The sequence below is a fragment of the Malus domestica genome, chromosome 01 (genome assembly GCF_042453785.1).
Source record: "Malus domestica chromosome 01, GDT2T_hap1".
NCBI lineage: Eukaryota > Viridiplantae > Streptophyta > Magnoliopsida > Rosales > Rosaceae > Malus > Malus domestica.
In genome coordinates, this window is record NC_091661.1 from 16,399,382 (window position 1) to 16,416,337 (window position 16,956).

General features: G+C 36.6%; 1 protein-coding gene across 1 annotated transcript; it reads left to right on the forward strand.

Moving 5' to 3' along the window:
- Nucleotides 1-3,657: 3,657 nt before the first annotated feature.
- On the forward strand, nt 3,658-4,391 carry LOC114821524 (putative ripening-related protein 1). Its single transcript, XM_029093966.2, has one exon. The coding sequence runs from the start codon at nt 3,705-3,707 to the stop codon at nt 4,269-4,271; it is 567 nt and encodes a 188-aa protein (XP_028949799.1). The 5' UTR covers nt 3,658-3,704; the 3' UTR covers nt 4,272-4,391.
- Nucleotides 4,392-16,956: the final 12,565 nt, after the last annotated feature.

Sequence of the window (16,956 nt, forward strand, 5' to 3'; positions counted from 1 at the left end):
TGCCCAACATTTACTCACATTCGAGAAAACACTCCCACCAAGATTGCTTGCTCCAAAATCGAAGAGGCACCGCCCTCCGAACCTCGAGAGCCAGACTCCCAACATAATTACTTTCTCAAAAATCGAAAAGACACTACTCCCCGAATCTCGAGAGCCAGACCCCCAGCATGATTGCTTTCTCAAAAATCGAAGAGGCATCGTTCTCCGAATCAATCGAAGAGGCACTCGCTTTCTCAAAAGCTGGGCTGCTCAGAGACCACGAGGGCCGATCTCAGAAATCGAAGAGGCACCTACTTTTCTAGCCTTGTCAGCACCTGTCACACGCACACTCAGCTTTGCGGAAATTATGGGCATTTTGTCGAAGACTTCTGGTGAAGTAGAAAGCACATGAATCTTACTGTTCAATCACCCACTTCCCACACGCAACAATAGCTCATGGGTACCACATATAACTTTGCCAAAGTCTCTGCCAAAGTTGAGCACGTGAAGCTTGCAGCTCCCACTACATCACTCTGACCAAGAAAGGTAAAAGAATAGCAAAGAAACAGCACTAACAAAGTTTAGACACATAAATTTTGAAGGTCTAGCTACCATATTATTACCCACAAGGGTAAAGGAACAGTACCACTGCTGGATAATTGGAAAGTCCCTGTGTGTCAACCTTCGTGCTTTATGGCAAGGTAGATTAGCAAACATGCCCAACCTTTACTCACATCCGAGAAAACACTCCCAACACGATTGCTTACTCCAAAATCGAAGAGGCACCGCCCTCCGAATCTCGAGAGCCAGACTCCCAACATGATTACTTTCTCAAAAATCGAAGAGACACTGCTCCCCGAATCTCGAGAGCCAGACCCCCAGCATGATTGCTTTCTCAAAAATCGAAGAAGCATCGTTCTCCGAATCTCGAGAGCTAGATACCACATACCACTAACTGACACAATTTATGGTGAAACACTCACACTCTCAACCTTGGAGAAGAACAACTCTTAGAAACTCTCACTCTCTCACTTGGAGTGGTATGCTTGCTTTTTGCGATGATTCACAATGGTGAAATGCCACCCCTATTTATATGCATGGATGGAACATCATAGTGAGTCCAAGAATTAACTCCACACTATCATTGGAAGTCAAAGCAATACCATTCAATGCACTAGCATTGGAACTTCATTTATTCATGCACCACATCGAATTCCTATGTTTGGTTAGGGTAATACTAGGAATGCCAAATTTTTAAACTAAATTTTGTAAACCAAATAATGTGGATGTTAATTATTAGATTATTACTCAAGTGTTAATTAACGTGCTTATTTCTTATTTGTGACACATCATTTAGTTTGAAATTTAGTTTAAAAATTTGGTATCCTAGCATTATCTATTTGGTTAATGCCATTTGCAATTCCAATGTATAAGGTAAATGAACCAACCATTACATCCTTTGAATGTAGTATTCTCCAATGCATCATTAATTCGCTAAATACTTGTAGAGATTCCATGCCATCCTTCATCAAGGGTTGGACCCGTGGTATGCTAACATTTTGGCGTGAGTTAACATTCTCGGTGTAATTAGTTGGATTTGCTTCCTAATTGTTTTCTTGTAATTAGGGTAGAATTAAGGCTAATTTGGTATTGTTGTACTTTAAAAAAAATTGCATCTATTGAACTGTGAGAATAAACAGCTATAAAAAAATATAGATATAAAAAATTAAAAAAAACAGTAATGTTTGGTAAACTTTTATATAAATTGTTGTGAATATGTTAAATGATTAAAAATGATATGATATTTAATATGATATAGTAATTGACAAAGACAATAAGATCGGTGATGTAAGAAGGCCCTATACCAAGAGAATGTCCCTATACCAATCCTTATCCTGACCAAGAAGATCGGTGATGTAAGAAGGCCATCGAAGCGTAGATCGAGACTGAAAAAAGTAACGAGTATTAGCGCTTCTCCGGAATGTGTTGGAACGTGAAATTCGGATAAGCCCAGTTCGACGTGATACCATTCGTTCAGGCGTTCGAAGCAGAATATAATACAGACGGAAGTATGAGTGAAATTGCAGAGACCAATTTGGAAATGCATGATGATCTCCTTCCACACCGGCAACAAGGGGAATCTCAACACCAATCGAGGTAACAAGGATGGATCTTAGTGCAAGGACGAAGGGGATCAATAGGTTGGTGATCACATCATCACTATCTTTCCACCAGACACGACACCCGTTGAGAAGGTGGCTGTGACTGCAAGAAAGCTTCTTCCTTACCCTTGTTACAAACCCTGACCATAGGGCTTCAGGGTTATCCAGAACAGCAAGTTGGGCAAAAGAACTGGCGGCTGTGATTTCTTTTGAATACAAGAAGGCTAACAACGACGAATGTAAAATTGAAGTGCTCTTTGGATGAGAATGGAGATTTGGGAATTCAGGAAGAGAGTGAAGGCAGTGGTACGACAGATATTTAAAAAAGATATTTCGAATCATCTTACCGTTAAATACGGACCAGTTCGCCTCGAGATTAACGAACTCGACTGTTGTGTCTTTAGAGGTAGGATGCTAAATGAGAATTCTTATTTTTTGTGCGCACGCAACAGACAGGACACATCATCATTACAAGGTCTTAGGTGCGGAGTCTAAGATAGCCCACTCAAGATTGAAAGAGCAGCCGCTTCAAAGCCAAAAGTCTGATAGGAATACAGTTGCCTTAGAAGTCCAGTCATGAACTCACCAGCTCTAAGCGGAGCTCTATCAGCAGACGGAGTAGCGATGCCACCATCACTTAACTTCGGGGCACTAGGCGGAGTCCTAGTGACTTCGCTGGATAACTATGCTTGTTCCGGAAGACACACGATTTGACTCGGATATGGACACAATCAAATCTTATAAATTTTGGAGTTCCTACAACCTAGGGATTGACATGCACTGCAATTAATCGCAACTTCTAAGAGGGTGCAATATCTACTTCTAGATATCCTCTAGGATTTTCCCATCCCAGAACGAGGATTCTATCCTAAAATAGGTCTCTCTTCCCCTGGTGTAAATACACTCATCTAGGGTTCATCTATGATAACGCAATCTAATAAACACTTCAATTCTCTTGCCCACTGCTTTGAGTCTAAATTCATTCACTAACTTGACCGTCAGAGAGCCTTTGGCCTTGACACACTCCCCCTCCCCCAGTCTTAGGCTTGCTCACGACTGTTTACTATTTTGTAGGTTACCCAAGTTTATTTGAAGGTTTGTTTCAGATTTGTGTCCAAGTAGGCTAGTTTGCTATTTTGTTCTCTAAACATTCTCCTCCAAGAAGAATTAAAGAATTCCAAGTGCATTTGAGATTAATCAAGAATTCTGAAATTTAACCCTAAAACTTTTATTTTTAGAAAATGCACATAATTAAACAGGATTTGGAAAATTTGAATACTTAAGTAGTGTGTTCCTTCAAAATTATTTTTACGATGCCGTTCCGTTAATGGAGTGTGTATAATATTATTATGTTGAATTGCGTTCTGGCAAAATCAAGTTGTAAAGAAACTAATTAGCTTTCTTCAGTGTCAGAATTTAATTTTGTCAATATTCAGCAAACATCCAAGGATAATATGGTTCGAAAGTTCCTATATATACCCCCACCCACAATGTCTTTTATGCATCAAACCAAGCATATTCATCACAAGAGCACAACTAGAGAGATAGAGAGAAACAGAGAAAATGAAGAGTTTCATTTCCAAAGAGTCCATTGTCCTACTAGTAATTCTTCTTTCGGCAATATGCTTGGTCGCTGAAGCTCAACAATGTCGTCCAAGCGGCAAAATCAGAGGAAGGAAGGCTCCGCCTGGACAATGCAACCAGGAAAATGATTCTGATTGTTGTAAGCCGGGCAAAATGTACCCAACCTACACATGTTCACCGCCATTGTCTGGGAGCACCAAGGCCACCCTCACCATTAACAGTTTCGAAAAAGGTGGAGATGGTGGCGGTCCATCAGAATGTGACAACCAATACCACAATGACAACACACCAGTTGTGGCTCTGTCCACTGGATGGTATAGCAACGGAGATAGGTGCCATAAACAAATCAGAATTAATGGTAACGGACGTAGCGTGTTGGCCATGGTGGTGGATGAATGTGACTCTACTGAGGGATGTGATGCAGATCATGATTACCAACCTCCTTGTCCTAACAACATTGTTGATGCCTCAAAAGCTGTTTGGAAAGCCTTGGGTGTGCCTGAAGACCAATGGGGTGGCCTAGATATCACTTGGTCCGAAGCTTAGTTACATTAATTAATTTCTGTCTTGCTTTGCGTATATGATCATTGTGGATTGTATTCTATAATATGTTACAAGTACTATACTATTTAAGAAGTCAATATATTTAAACTTGTTTTTCTTATACTTTGTTTATTGTAAATTATAAAGTAATATTACATAATCATATACATATCACTCGACTTCTGTTTTGTTTTAGTTCGTTTTCTAGGTCTTATCTCATACCTTCAAGCAGCTGTCTTTTTGGCTCTTCTTTCTTTGGTGTCAGGGCATACTTGCCTTCTTATTACAACAAGTTTTTAAAAAAAAAAGTGAGAATGTGTAAGTAAAAGAGTCTCACAGTGATGAAAGGAGAAACCTTATAAGAACTTATGAGAGGTTGGGGTATTCCCCATATTGATAATTGGTTTTATGGTAGAACCCCAATTTCTTCCTGGTTTCAGAGTATTATATCCCACGTGTGAAACCAAACTGCCACACGCGTTCCACGATACCCCATTGTGTTGTTCACATGTTAGGCTTGAAAATTCGTCACAAGTGAAGGGGCGTATTGAGAATGAATTCCACATTGATGGATGGAGGAACCTTGCATGGGCTTATAAGTAAGTTGGACTACTCCATATATTGTCAATTAGTTTTACGATGGAATCCTAACTTTTTTTATGGTCTTAGAGTAGCTTTGTCCACGTGTGAAGCCCAACAACCAAACGTGTTACACATCAATTCGTATTGTCCACGTGTTTAGCATGAAAGTTCGCCACACGTGAGGGGGTGTGTGAGAATGTAATGTTAAAAGAGTTCCACGTTGGTGAAAGGAGAAACCTTAAAAGAGCTTATAAAAGGTTTGGCCACTTCCCATATTACCAATTGGTTTTATAAAGGAATCTCAACAATCTTCACAAAAGACAAGAAGGTAAAATCTAAATTAAGCATGTGGTTCAATATCCTAATGGCTAACATGTTAGTTTTCTACCCATGCGTCCGGGTTGAAAACTTTCTCATTTCCTAAGTTATTATAATAGTTTCAAACCTTCTCCTTTCCCTTAATAATAGTAATTTAAAAAAAAATCTAAATCAAGGTGTACTAATTAATCAAAAATCTCCAAAATGGGCTTGTTGTCGTAACACATACAAGCATCATTTTTATTTTTACTGTTATGCTCCTAATTTGAATTTATCCAGATGAACTTGGTTGATTCCTGTACTAGAAAAACCCTTTATCATAAAAATATTTCTTAAGATGTTCAAAAAACAGTTATAAAAAAAAAGAGACGAAAAATGAGCCTAATCAAGCTAAATAAGAGACCTATTAATGCTTGGAACTTTATAATACAAAAACCATTTTCATTGGTATTAAAATTCACAGGAGCTGGCATTCAACTGTTCAGAAGATGGTACCATATTTGCAATCATGAATAAAGATGATCCTTCTAGTACCGGCTTAGGTGTCACGGTCTGCTGCGTTCCAAACTTTGATTATTCACCATCATAGTGTTATATAATTAACTTGCTTATAATTGCTTATGAGTTATTAGCTCCTTGGAGTAAGACGATGTCACGCTAGCGGCCCAATTTGGATTAAGTCATATTATGAGTCCTAACCTTGCTATCCTTGAATGGAAAATCAACTATAGATTCCCTATGCCGTTGGATTGATTATTACAGAGAAAACTATGAAAAATTATTGAGTAAGTAGACTGGACATCTTTGTATTCCGAGAAACAGTTCATGGTAACATATTTTACGAATTGGTAATGTCACTCTCAGTATGTCCCATTGGAGGGATATAATAATATGGATTATCTTTAATTAATTAAGATTTTGGTGCTTCGCATAATTGGGAAGGATTTAATTTCAAGATGATTCGGGCAGTGGACTTTGATGGAGTGTACAACAGCTTGCATAGCAAAATATTTTTATTGAATGTTGATTGTTATTTTTTTTCAAGAAAACTAATGAAAATAGTTTGAAAACTTTGAGTTTTAATAATAAGAACAAAATAAATGGTAAAGTGAATAGTACCAGGATTGACTTTTTAGTGTAAAAATGTGGTTTTTCGTTAAAGTGAACAGTATCAGGTGCTTTTCGTTAAAGTTCCCTTTTTTCCAAGTATATAGCTATATTATATATATATATATATATATATATATATGCCACCCTCAATTGCTTTTAGTAGGCCTGGCAAACGGGTCGTGTCTGTCGTGTTCGTGTCGTTTTCGTGTAACACGAGTTATTTTATCGGGTCGTGTCGTGTCACACCCGTTAAGAAAAAAAAAATTCTTAAATTTGCACATACCACACATTGCCACATAAATATTACTTCAAAACATTAAAACACATTTGTCTAGAGGTATTTTTCTCTAGAGGTATTTTTCTCTAGAGGCCAAAAAGATGGTATTCACAAGAAATCGTTGTGAATGGGTACTTGTATCCTCTCATTATTATTGTTGCTAGCCGACATCGTATCATCGTGAGGTGGGTTTGGTAATAGTGAGCCTCCCATAACCCGCTAGGAGCTTTCTTTGAAATCTCCCGGATTCCATTTTGGGGGATATGGAATTTGCCAAAAATGGTGGGTGGTGTCATTCGGTTTAAAGACCCGAATCGTTTGACTTAATCAACAATCAATCTAATTATTTTATTGTTTATGTATATAGATATGGTTGGAAGCACACTCGCGAAAATACTCGACAAACATTGCCTAGAGGGGCACAATTTCCCATCATGGTATCGTAATGTCAAGATTCTCCTAACCTTGGAGAAGATTGTTTACGTGCTAGACAAGGCTCCACCTCACATACCTCTTGGCCCAAACGCCACTGAGGATGAACGTGCTAAGTATGACAAGCACGTGGAGGATGATACACAAGCCAAGTGCTATCTATTGGCTTCCATGAATGAGGAGCTACAGAGACAGCACGAGGGCGTGGACAGTGCATCTTCCATAATACTCCATCTTACGGAGTTATATGGTGAAGGGACGCGCAATCGTCGCTTTAGCATTGTTTGTGAACTTGTGAAGACCAAGATGGTCAAGGGGGCTCCAGTGCATCAACATGTACTGAAGATGATAGGATTCATTGAACAATTGGAGAACCTTGGTACTCCACTTGACGGGGAATTGGCCCAGGACTTCATATTGGCTTCTCTTTCTGATTCATTTGCGCAGTTCGTAATGAACTACAATATGAATAAGATGGATAATACTCTCTCTGAGTTACTAAATATGTTAGTAACTGCCGAGAAGACTATGAAGAAAGAGAACGTTGTAGGGACTGCTGCAGTAGCCTACAACAAGCCATCCTCTTCCAAGGCCAAGCCGCAAGGCAAAGGCAAAGGGAAGGAGAAGAAGTCCCCCACTCCTAAGCCGAAAGGAGGAGTGAGGAAAAAGAAGGCAAAGGAGCCCAAGGGGACTTGCCACCACTGTGGAAAGGAAGGGCATTGGAGGAGGAATTGCAGGTTATATCTTGCAAGTCTTAAGGACAAGCCACAAGGTATGGTTTATGTTCTTATCTTCAATTATAAATGTTAGATCTTCTAAATATTTATATTTGATATAAAGAGTTAATCACTTGTATAATTATATATAGGTGGAGAAGCCAAGTAGAAGAAGGACAAGCAAGATAGAAGTGGAGAAGTGTTCGGCCACTATATTTTTTGCTTATTACTTAGAAGTTTGTTAGGCATTAAAGATTGTCTTTAAACTTTCTTATTTTGTTAAGAACTTATTATGTGGCTTCATATGATGGAAGACCACTATTAGTGCCTAAATGTATAAAGGTATTTATATTAGTCTCTAAATGTATAGAGCTAATACTTTTTGTATTAAACATTATGAATGTTTGAATTATCATATTAATGTAATATGAAGAATGCCTTTTAATTTACTATTTCCTTAAAGTAGTGTTATGAATTGAAAATTGTCTTGTTGTATCCTAGATGAGATACAAGAGTTATATCACTTATTATAATGTGATAACCAAACTTTAGATTTATCAATTATGGATAGATCTCACATGTAGGACATAAATGGATACAATGAATCTTTAGATTTGGTTCCAATTGTCTACCTATGAGTCCTATATGAATTGACAAAAGTCTAGAGATTCCTTTCTTGAAGAAAAGGAAGATCACATTATAATGATATAAGGAAATAGAAAAACGTTTCTTATATGGTTATCACTTGAAACACAATGATCAAGATCACTCTTGATTCAATTAGTAATTTTGAACAACTAATTGGGCATTCTTTAAAAGGTTTTAAAATGTCAATTATGTTAGTGATTAAACCAAGAAAGAAGTATCTAAATCTATAAAAGGTTTAAAGATTTTAGCTACTTAAATAACAAGACATTAAACTTAGTGAAGATTGAAACAAAAAGGCTTGAAATGTTTTAAAGCTACTACACAATGTCTTCTACCAATATAATCCACTTTTATACATTTTGTATGTATGAAATGATTTCTCAGTAAAGTCATAAGAAATAGTGGGAGGTGTGAAAATGGATATAAACTTGAATATGATTGGTTTATAGTTGTCTAAAGAGTAATAGTATTTGACTATTATTAAGAGTTTGCAATTTTAATTGTTAAAAGACTCAAGTTCTTCAAAACGTTAAAATTCTATGTTGTGTGACATTCTAAAGAATAGTCTTTGAATGTTGGTTTCGTCAACCTAGCATAAAATGGTTATATGTTGGGAGTTGTCCATAATTCTCTTTTATGAGAACAAGCTAAATTACCAAGCATATGGACAAGTTGATGAAACAAAAGGGAATAAGTTTCAAAATGAGTCACAACATATGGTTTAACAACAAGACAAGCCAAATTCAAACATCTCATGTAACAATATTGCTCTATGTAGTTTTGATAAAGAATTATATCAACCACCTAGAAGGAATGGTTGAGTTTCTATACCCTTAGTAGGAGCCATGCTTCCACTAAAGACTTGGATAATTCTTATATGATTACATTAAAGGTCTTGGTATGACTAAAACTTGAAGTATGGTGTATGACACCATATAATTTAAATGAATAAGACTTGATAAATCAAGTCACACATTTCAAGGAATTACTTGAGAAGGAATTCTTTTGTGTGTGATTCATTTAAGTTAGTGGGAGCAATATGCATTCAAATCAAGAAAATATAATTGTTATTTTTGAATGAATTCTAAGTTACAACAAGGCCAGTGGGAGTGATGTCACAATTTGAGCAAACAAGATGTGAATAAAGTCTATTCGATAGACTTGATAAAACATAGATGTTACTCGAGAAATGACAAAACATGACACGGTTAATTTTGAAGTAAAGACTTGAAATTGGACTTATTGATATAGCAAGGCTATCTCAATAATGTTATATGGGAATTAAATCTCAAATGTTGTAGATTTAAGAAAGCATTTTCCTATGTGATAGTAAATCACTTTCATAACCCTTATAATGAATGTGCCATAAAATCACAAAAGGGACACATGTATTGACTTGTGAAGTAGATATCCAAAGGTGAAGAAACCACTGAGTTTATCACTTTAAGATGTTACTATATCCCAGGATCAGAACCAAAGCAACTGATAGAGTATTATTGCCTTTAAGAAAGAAACATCAGAGTGGGACTCTGGAAGCGTGCATTCACTTAGGTTGTTAACCAAAGTGAAAATAAGTCATTTTAACAAATGGAACTTCATAATGGATGAAGTACTAATCATATGAATGAATTGTTAGTATTGTACTACAATGGTCTCAAGGTTGAAGCAAAGTTTGTATAAAGTATACAAACGAAATATATGTCGATATATAGTTTTAGAAACTGCTTCAAAAGGTGTTTTGAATGGAAGGGGTTCTTTTAGAACCAATGATTGAATCCAAACCATAAGGTCGTTAGTAGGGTACTACGACGTAATGGGGCGATAGCTCAAGCCATGGAATCAATGTCTCATCAAAGTATTCGAACACAATAAAGTGACATCATCAAATGTTTTGGAAACATTTGATAAGTAAATCCCTTTTAAATAATGAAAGGGATTAATACATAACCAAGTTAACCTACGAGCATAAGCTCTCTCAACTAGATCTATAAGATATACTAGTGATTGACTTTAGTGCAAGTGGGAGATTGTTGGAAATATGCCCTGAAAGTCAATCTTTGGAAGAAACCTTTCAGGACAAATGAATGAATGTATAGATGATTCTTATACATCAAATGGCAAAGACACGAGTTAGGACTATCTCAATAAATGATATATGTCTTAAATCGTGTATCCATGGACAATGGATCGATTGAAGAAGTAATCTAATGATGTTAGACTACAGAGACCTTTTTCACATAACCAAATGTCCAAAAAGGTTCCTGGTCATTAGATTGTCGGAGGGATACTGACAATGCTTAGACCGGTACATACTGTGTCTGCTTCAAATAGAAGGATGGAAAGTCTCATCCCATTCGTGTTGTGACACTAAGACAAGTATGTAGGTGCTCATTAAGGGAATGAGTTCACTGAACACAATCGAACGAGAGTACTTGCATGGAGGTCTACTCACATGTCAAGCAAGTAACTCAAATGGTTGGAATAATGTAAGTAGTCCTTTGACCTGAGACATCGTCGTTGTCTTGTGGTTAAGTACTTAATCTTTGATTATGTCAAACGTCACTCTATTAGAATGTCAACGGCATAATCGGGGTTAAGCCACTTAGTCATGAAGGCAAGTGTATGTGCAACAAGGAATCTCTAATCCTCGATAAGAGAGGAAGAATACTCTAAGATATGATTCGGGAATCTTCGGCCGAAGTATCGAGTGTATTAAAAGGAAAGTGTTCCTATACGACTCAAAAGAATCATATAAGAAGGAATAATCACATTAGGGGTTTGACATAACATATCCATACCCTAGTAATGTGATTGAGAGTATTGTATTAGAGAATGATCGAATTACATTGCAATTCCAACTGAATAGGTTCTCCGAATAAACTTCTACATTAGCTTGGGTAGCTATGACATATGGTTAGATGTCACTCATAGCTTGTGAGATCTTCTAGATGATTAAATGTAGTCATCAAAGAAGAAGATGAGTTGAAATGAAGTTTCAATTCACTAAGTGATTGAATTAAATTTAATCAAGTAGATTGGTGCCAATCACCTCACTGCCTTGCTAATTAGAACCTAAAAGATTGTTCACCATTACACTATTGTAGTGAGTAATTAATGGATGATGGAAACAATTAATTGGATTAATTAAGTGTTGTGATTAATTTGAGTCTAAATAAATCATAAAAGCGATAAAGATCGTTTTGGGCTTAAAGAAACGTTCGGGTTTAATTGGGCCCATTGGGCTTTTATTCAAGCATTGGATGACTTGAAATAAATGAAAGCCCAAAGCCCAAAGCCCAAACAACACAAAGAGGGCCGGCCACTTTAGATGGAAATGGTGAGATATTTAGCCAAGTTGTTGACTAGGTTTCTTTTGTCTATATAAGGAACTTTATAGAGATATTGTTCATTAGGGTTTTTGTGTGTTAAAACAAAAAAAAGAGGCAAAAGAAAAATAGCTCTCTAAACACATCAAAGGCCGGCCACCTTGGGGTGATTTTACTAACACATCTTTCACCCTTTGGTTAATCCTTCATCCTTCTCACTACACTAGTGGGTGAGGATCTTTAGAGGTTTCCTACTTTGGAAACTTGAAGAGAACCTAGGAGCACTCATTCTAACAAAGTGGAGGAGGCAAGGAGGGAAGCTAGGCGCAAGGCGTTCAAGGAACAAAAATCTTGAAGGTGGTTCATCCTTGGTCTCAAGTCTAGATCAAGAGGTAAAAGACTAAACCTTCACTTTGTTCTTCTCTATTAAATGTTTTGATGCATTATATATAAACCTATGAACCTTGAAGGGGATTTGCATGACTATAGTTTTGATTATTTGGTATATTGCTTCCATTGCTCATGTATATATAAATTTTGAATTGTATATGCATGCTAGTCATTAAGAAATCTCATTCATGAAACTCATAAATTTCCCTTCAAGGCAGTGGGCAATGGGCTTCCGTGGTGATTTTGGGTAAAACGTTCAATAAAACGGAGAGGGTTTAGGCGGCACTAGACGGTGCTAGGCGGTATGGTAGGCAGTTCCTCGTCTCTCTGCTCTGTGACTGTGCAAACTGCAAATCCAGAATCACTAGATGTCTCTCGTCGTACTGCAAACCCATGACTTTTGTGCATGAAAACGGAGAAGTGCGGTGGTGGATAGAGGGAGATGTGCGGTGGAGAGATGAAGGGATTGAGGGAGTTGTTTTAATTTGGAAGGATAGAGGGAGATATTTTCGATGTTTGATTTGTAGTTTTTTAGGAGAGAAGAAGATGGAGAGATAGAATCGGAGAAGTCTTCGATGTTTGATTTGTGGTTTTTCAGGAGAGAAGAAGAAGAGGGATAGAAACGGTAAAGACCACAAATCAGAGATGCTTAGTTTGGAGTGAAAGAGCGAGTATGGGCAGAGCAGGGAAACTTGGAACGTATGGAAAAGATGCCTAGTTTGGTGTGAAATCCACCAGCCTTATCATAAAATAAAGGGATAAACAATAATTACCCACTATCCCTTAATAAATAAATTACATAAATTATTTAGATAATATTTTATTACTTGTTCTTTTTAAAACAACATAATATTATACTATTGCATTATATTACTTTATTATTTTTCTTTTTAAAATCAGAATAAGATCAGCCTATATTATACTCTTATGTTAGATATGTATTTTTTTTTTTTAAATAACATATTCCTCAATGTTTAATCATCTACTATAAAATAAATTTAACTAATTTATATGGATTTCATACAAGTATATTTTTTTGTAAGTATCAGTATGCACTTATTTACAAGATATACAAGAAATTTACCTAAATCCGCCTAGACCCTGCCTAGCCGCCTAGGTGCTAGATGCTAACCCACCGTCCGACTAGCGCCTAGCATTTTTTAGAACCTTGGAATATATTGACAGTTTCTTACTCAAAAGTGTAACTGGTTCTATAGTTTTTGAGTGACAAAGAATCTTTAGTTTCTTTCCTTTGTCAAAACTCATGAATCTTCGAATCAAATCATGTCGGACAGGTTTTAACATGCTTAATCTCATGAACATTGAGAAGTTGAATAGGAATAATTTTAAGACATGGAAACAACAAAATGAGATGCATCTAGGTGTGCTGGAATTCAACATTGCATCTTCGTATGGATTAACTCTAAAAGATCAATACTTCTAGTTGAACTGGTTTTTAACGAGTAATTGTTTTCCCCTAAAACAATCAACATAGTTTTCAAAATCATTGAAATTTAGACTTGGTAACACCCTTTTCACCAATCCCGCCATTCTTTCCATTGAGATGTGCCACAATCGTCTATGCCCTAATTTCCACACTAGGTTGGCCGAGAGAAACACTACTACAAAATTATCTATAATTGGCGGTTCAAAAACTGACAAAAAACGTATATTACTGTCGGATTTTAAGCAAAATCCGACAGAAAATGGATGCAGTGACTGATATAATAAGGGACAGAATTGCCACTGGCCCGATCTTTCTCAACCTAGTAGCTATTAGCGCCGGTTCCAACTGCCCCATCACTGTTAGCTTTTGGTCTCTCGCATCCCAACTGGTCGAATGAACCCCTGCTCATCCAAATCACCCGAAAAATGAAGTGTTGTAAACAAAACTAGGCAAGAAAGATTAGAATACCCTTTATGGCGTGGACAACTTTCATGACTTCAAACCAACACAAACCAACAAGTTCAAAATTTCAACTTCAAACTACAAGTTTCACCATGCTCAATGTACAAAAAAGCAATCAAAAGATGCAAATTTCGAGTAAAAACTAAGTGATGAAAACATAAGCAAAGCGTACCTCAGGAGCAGGGTTCTCAAAAGTAATGTTCTCTGCAATAAAATCCTCTCCTTCCACTATGCAAAGTTCATTAAAGATTCTAGATCTCTATACTCCCATTCAAGAAATAGTTGTGTTTTTTAACAAATGGAAGAGATGGATCATGCTTCTACCGATCATACAGTAGTTTTGTCCATCCCAACAACCATTGCATCAAACAGTTCATTTACACAGCCATAAAGAGGTCCTTGGACAACAAGATACCACACAAGACATTGAACCAGTTCTCGTTTCTCAGGAACCTTTAGTTCAGCAACTAATACCAGTTCAAAATGAGTCTAAAGTACCATTAAATCCTACAGTAGTTGTCCCACCAGTTGCATCACTCAGAAAGTCACAAAGAACCAGAAGGCCTACACTGTCAAGTGATTATGTGGCTTATCTTACTGAAGTGGATATGACTTTGGTGATGATGATGATCCAACTAGCTACAAATAAGCCATGGAAAGTTCACAAGCACCACTATGGTATGTTGCCATGCAAGAAGAATTAAACTCAATGGAAAAGAATGGTGTTTGGAGTACATTAGTTGAAGGATCCAATAACATGAAGCCTATAAGGAACAAATGGGTTTACAAAACCAAACGAGACTCAAGTGGAAAATATTGAGAGACATAAAGCCAGATTATTGGCCAAAGGTTTCACACAGAATTACGGTTTAGCTTACACAAAAACTTTTTCTCTAGTATCAACCAAGGACTTTTTCAGAATCATCATTGCATTTACAGCTCATTTTAATCTTGAATTGCATCTAATGGATTGCAAAACTGCCTTTTTAAATGGCAGTCTTGATGAAATCGTTTACATGAAACAGCCACAACGATTCACTGAAAGGGGTAAGGAAAGTTTTGTATGTAAATTCAACAAGTCTATATATGGACTTAAGTAGGCTTCTAGACAGTGGTACAAGACATTTGATCAAATAATGACTTCATTTGGCTTCATTGAGAATAAAATTAATAACTGCATCTATTTGAAGATGGTAAAATCAGGTCTCATTTTCAAGGTACTATACGTTGATGACATACTTTTTGCAAGTTCAAATGTCCAATTATTGAATGAAACCAAAGCATCTTGCCCAACAGTTTTGACATGAAGGATTTGGGTGAAGCACATTTTTTCTTAGGCATTGAAATTGTAAGGAATAGTTCAAGAGGAACCATTGGTTTGCCCTAGATTAGACATGGCTTTTGCATTGAGTGTCTTTAAGAGATTTCAATCGAATCCTGGTGGGGCATATTGGAATGTAGGAAAGAAAGTTCTAAGGTACCTAAACAAGATCAGAAGCATTGAGGCTAATGGACATCAAATATCTGAAAGTTCAAGACAAAGTTAAAGAGAATGTGTTCGGGCTAGATTGACCCTCGCATAACTCCCCTTGTCTTGCATATCAGGCAAAGTTGCTTGGTTTTCTGCATTATACGTTTGTCATTAGTTTGAATGGTGCCTTTGTGAGGCCTTTTTTAGGCCTTGAGGCTTACAATCAAAACTAATATAAGTCTGAACGTGCCACTGTTCTCTTTATTGAACATATTGTCTTCTTGGTTATTAAATTAATTGTTTACTTGGGCCACAAATCACTTAAACTCTTTAGTTCATAAGGATTGTTCACAGATAGGTTAAGTCTATACTAAATTCTTTTCTTGCCTTTTGATCAAGGACTTTTATTTATAATACCATATGTTCATTTATAAAGGAATTCAAGGTCATTCAAGTTAGTTCCTTAGTTATCAGTTTGAGCTAACAATAAGGAAACAAGAGTGGTTAGTTTGGCAAGATTAATGATGGACAAAACTTGAATGAAAGTAGTTGAAAAAGATATAGATCTAATTAACGATGCATAAACGACAAATCTACTTTATATAAAGACAAATAAAGGAGACTCAGGCAAGATTACAACCTTGCCAGGCAAGGTTTGTCTTCTTGCAGCCACTTCTTCTTATATTTTACAATGACAATAGTCTTGGAAAATGAAATATAAACAAGGTTTACTAGAGGGATTCAATACTACAACAAAGGGAAAGGTAGCAGAGTTGTTGTACTTTTATGTGCAAACGAAAGCGAATTCTAACAAAGTACCAATATCAATGTCGTAGGCGTTAATACAAACAATCTCAAACTAACACGAGATTTATGTGGTTTGGCGTAAAGCCTACATCTACGGGCAAAGCACAGTGATGAATTTTCACTAAACAAACGGAGATTACAAAAGAGTGTTTAAACTCTCACAACCCAAATTCCACAAATTACAACCCTTAAATCGAACGATAGAGAACCCAAAACTAAAACAAACCCTAAACCAAACGAGTAGAGAACTCAAAACTAATGGAGAAGATTTTCTCAAATTGCTCTCTAACTCACAAACTCACAAATTGACTCTCACCAAATTGCCACACGAATGAGCCACACAAAATACACTAACCCTAAACTCCTATTTATAGTGCATAGGACATAGGTTACAATAAGAATCCTAATAGGAAGTAAATCCAAATCCTAATCAAATAGCTAATTAACAAAATCTCTCCACCAAGGAAACAAACTAAGAAGTCAAAATCCAAACCCAAATAGGACACCAAAACCAAATAGGTAACACAAACCTAAGTTTTTGCATCATCCTAATTTTGAGCCATAAACCCCAACAAAATCCACCTAGGCGAGATATTAACAAACTTCCAAATCAAATACAAACTTCAAATTTGGGATACCAAAATACAAACGCAAACGTGCACCAAATTCTTTCGAAACTGATCTCCACCTAGACTCAAAAAA

Coding starts and splice junctions, on each gene's coding strand:
- LOC114821524 (XM_029093966.2), top strand. CDS start 3,705: ATGAAGAGTTTCATTTCCAAAGAGTCCATTGTCCTACTAGTAATTCTT.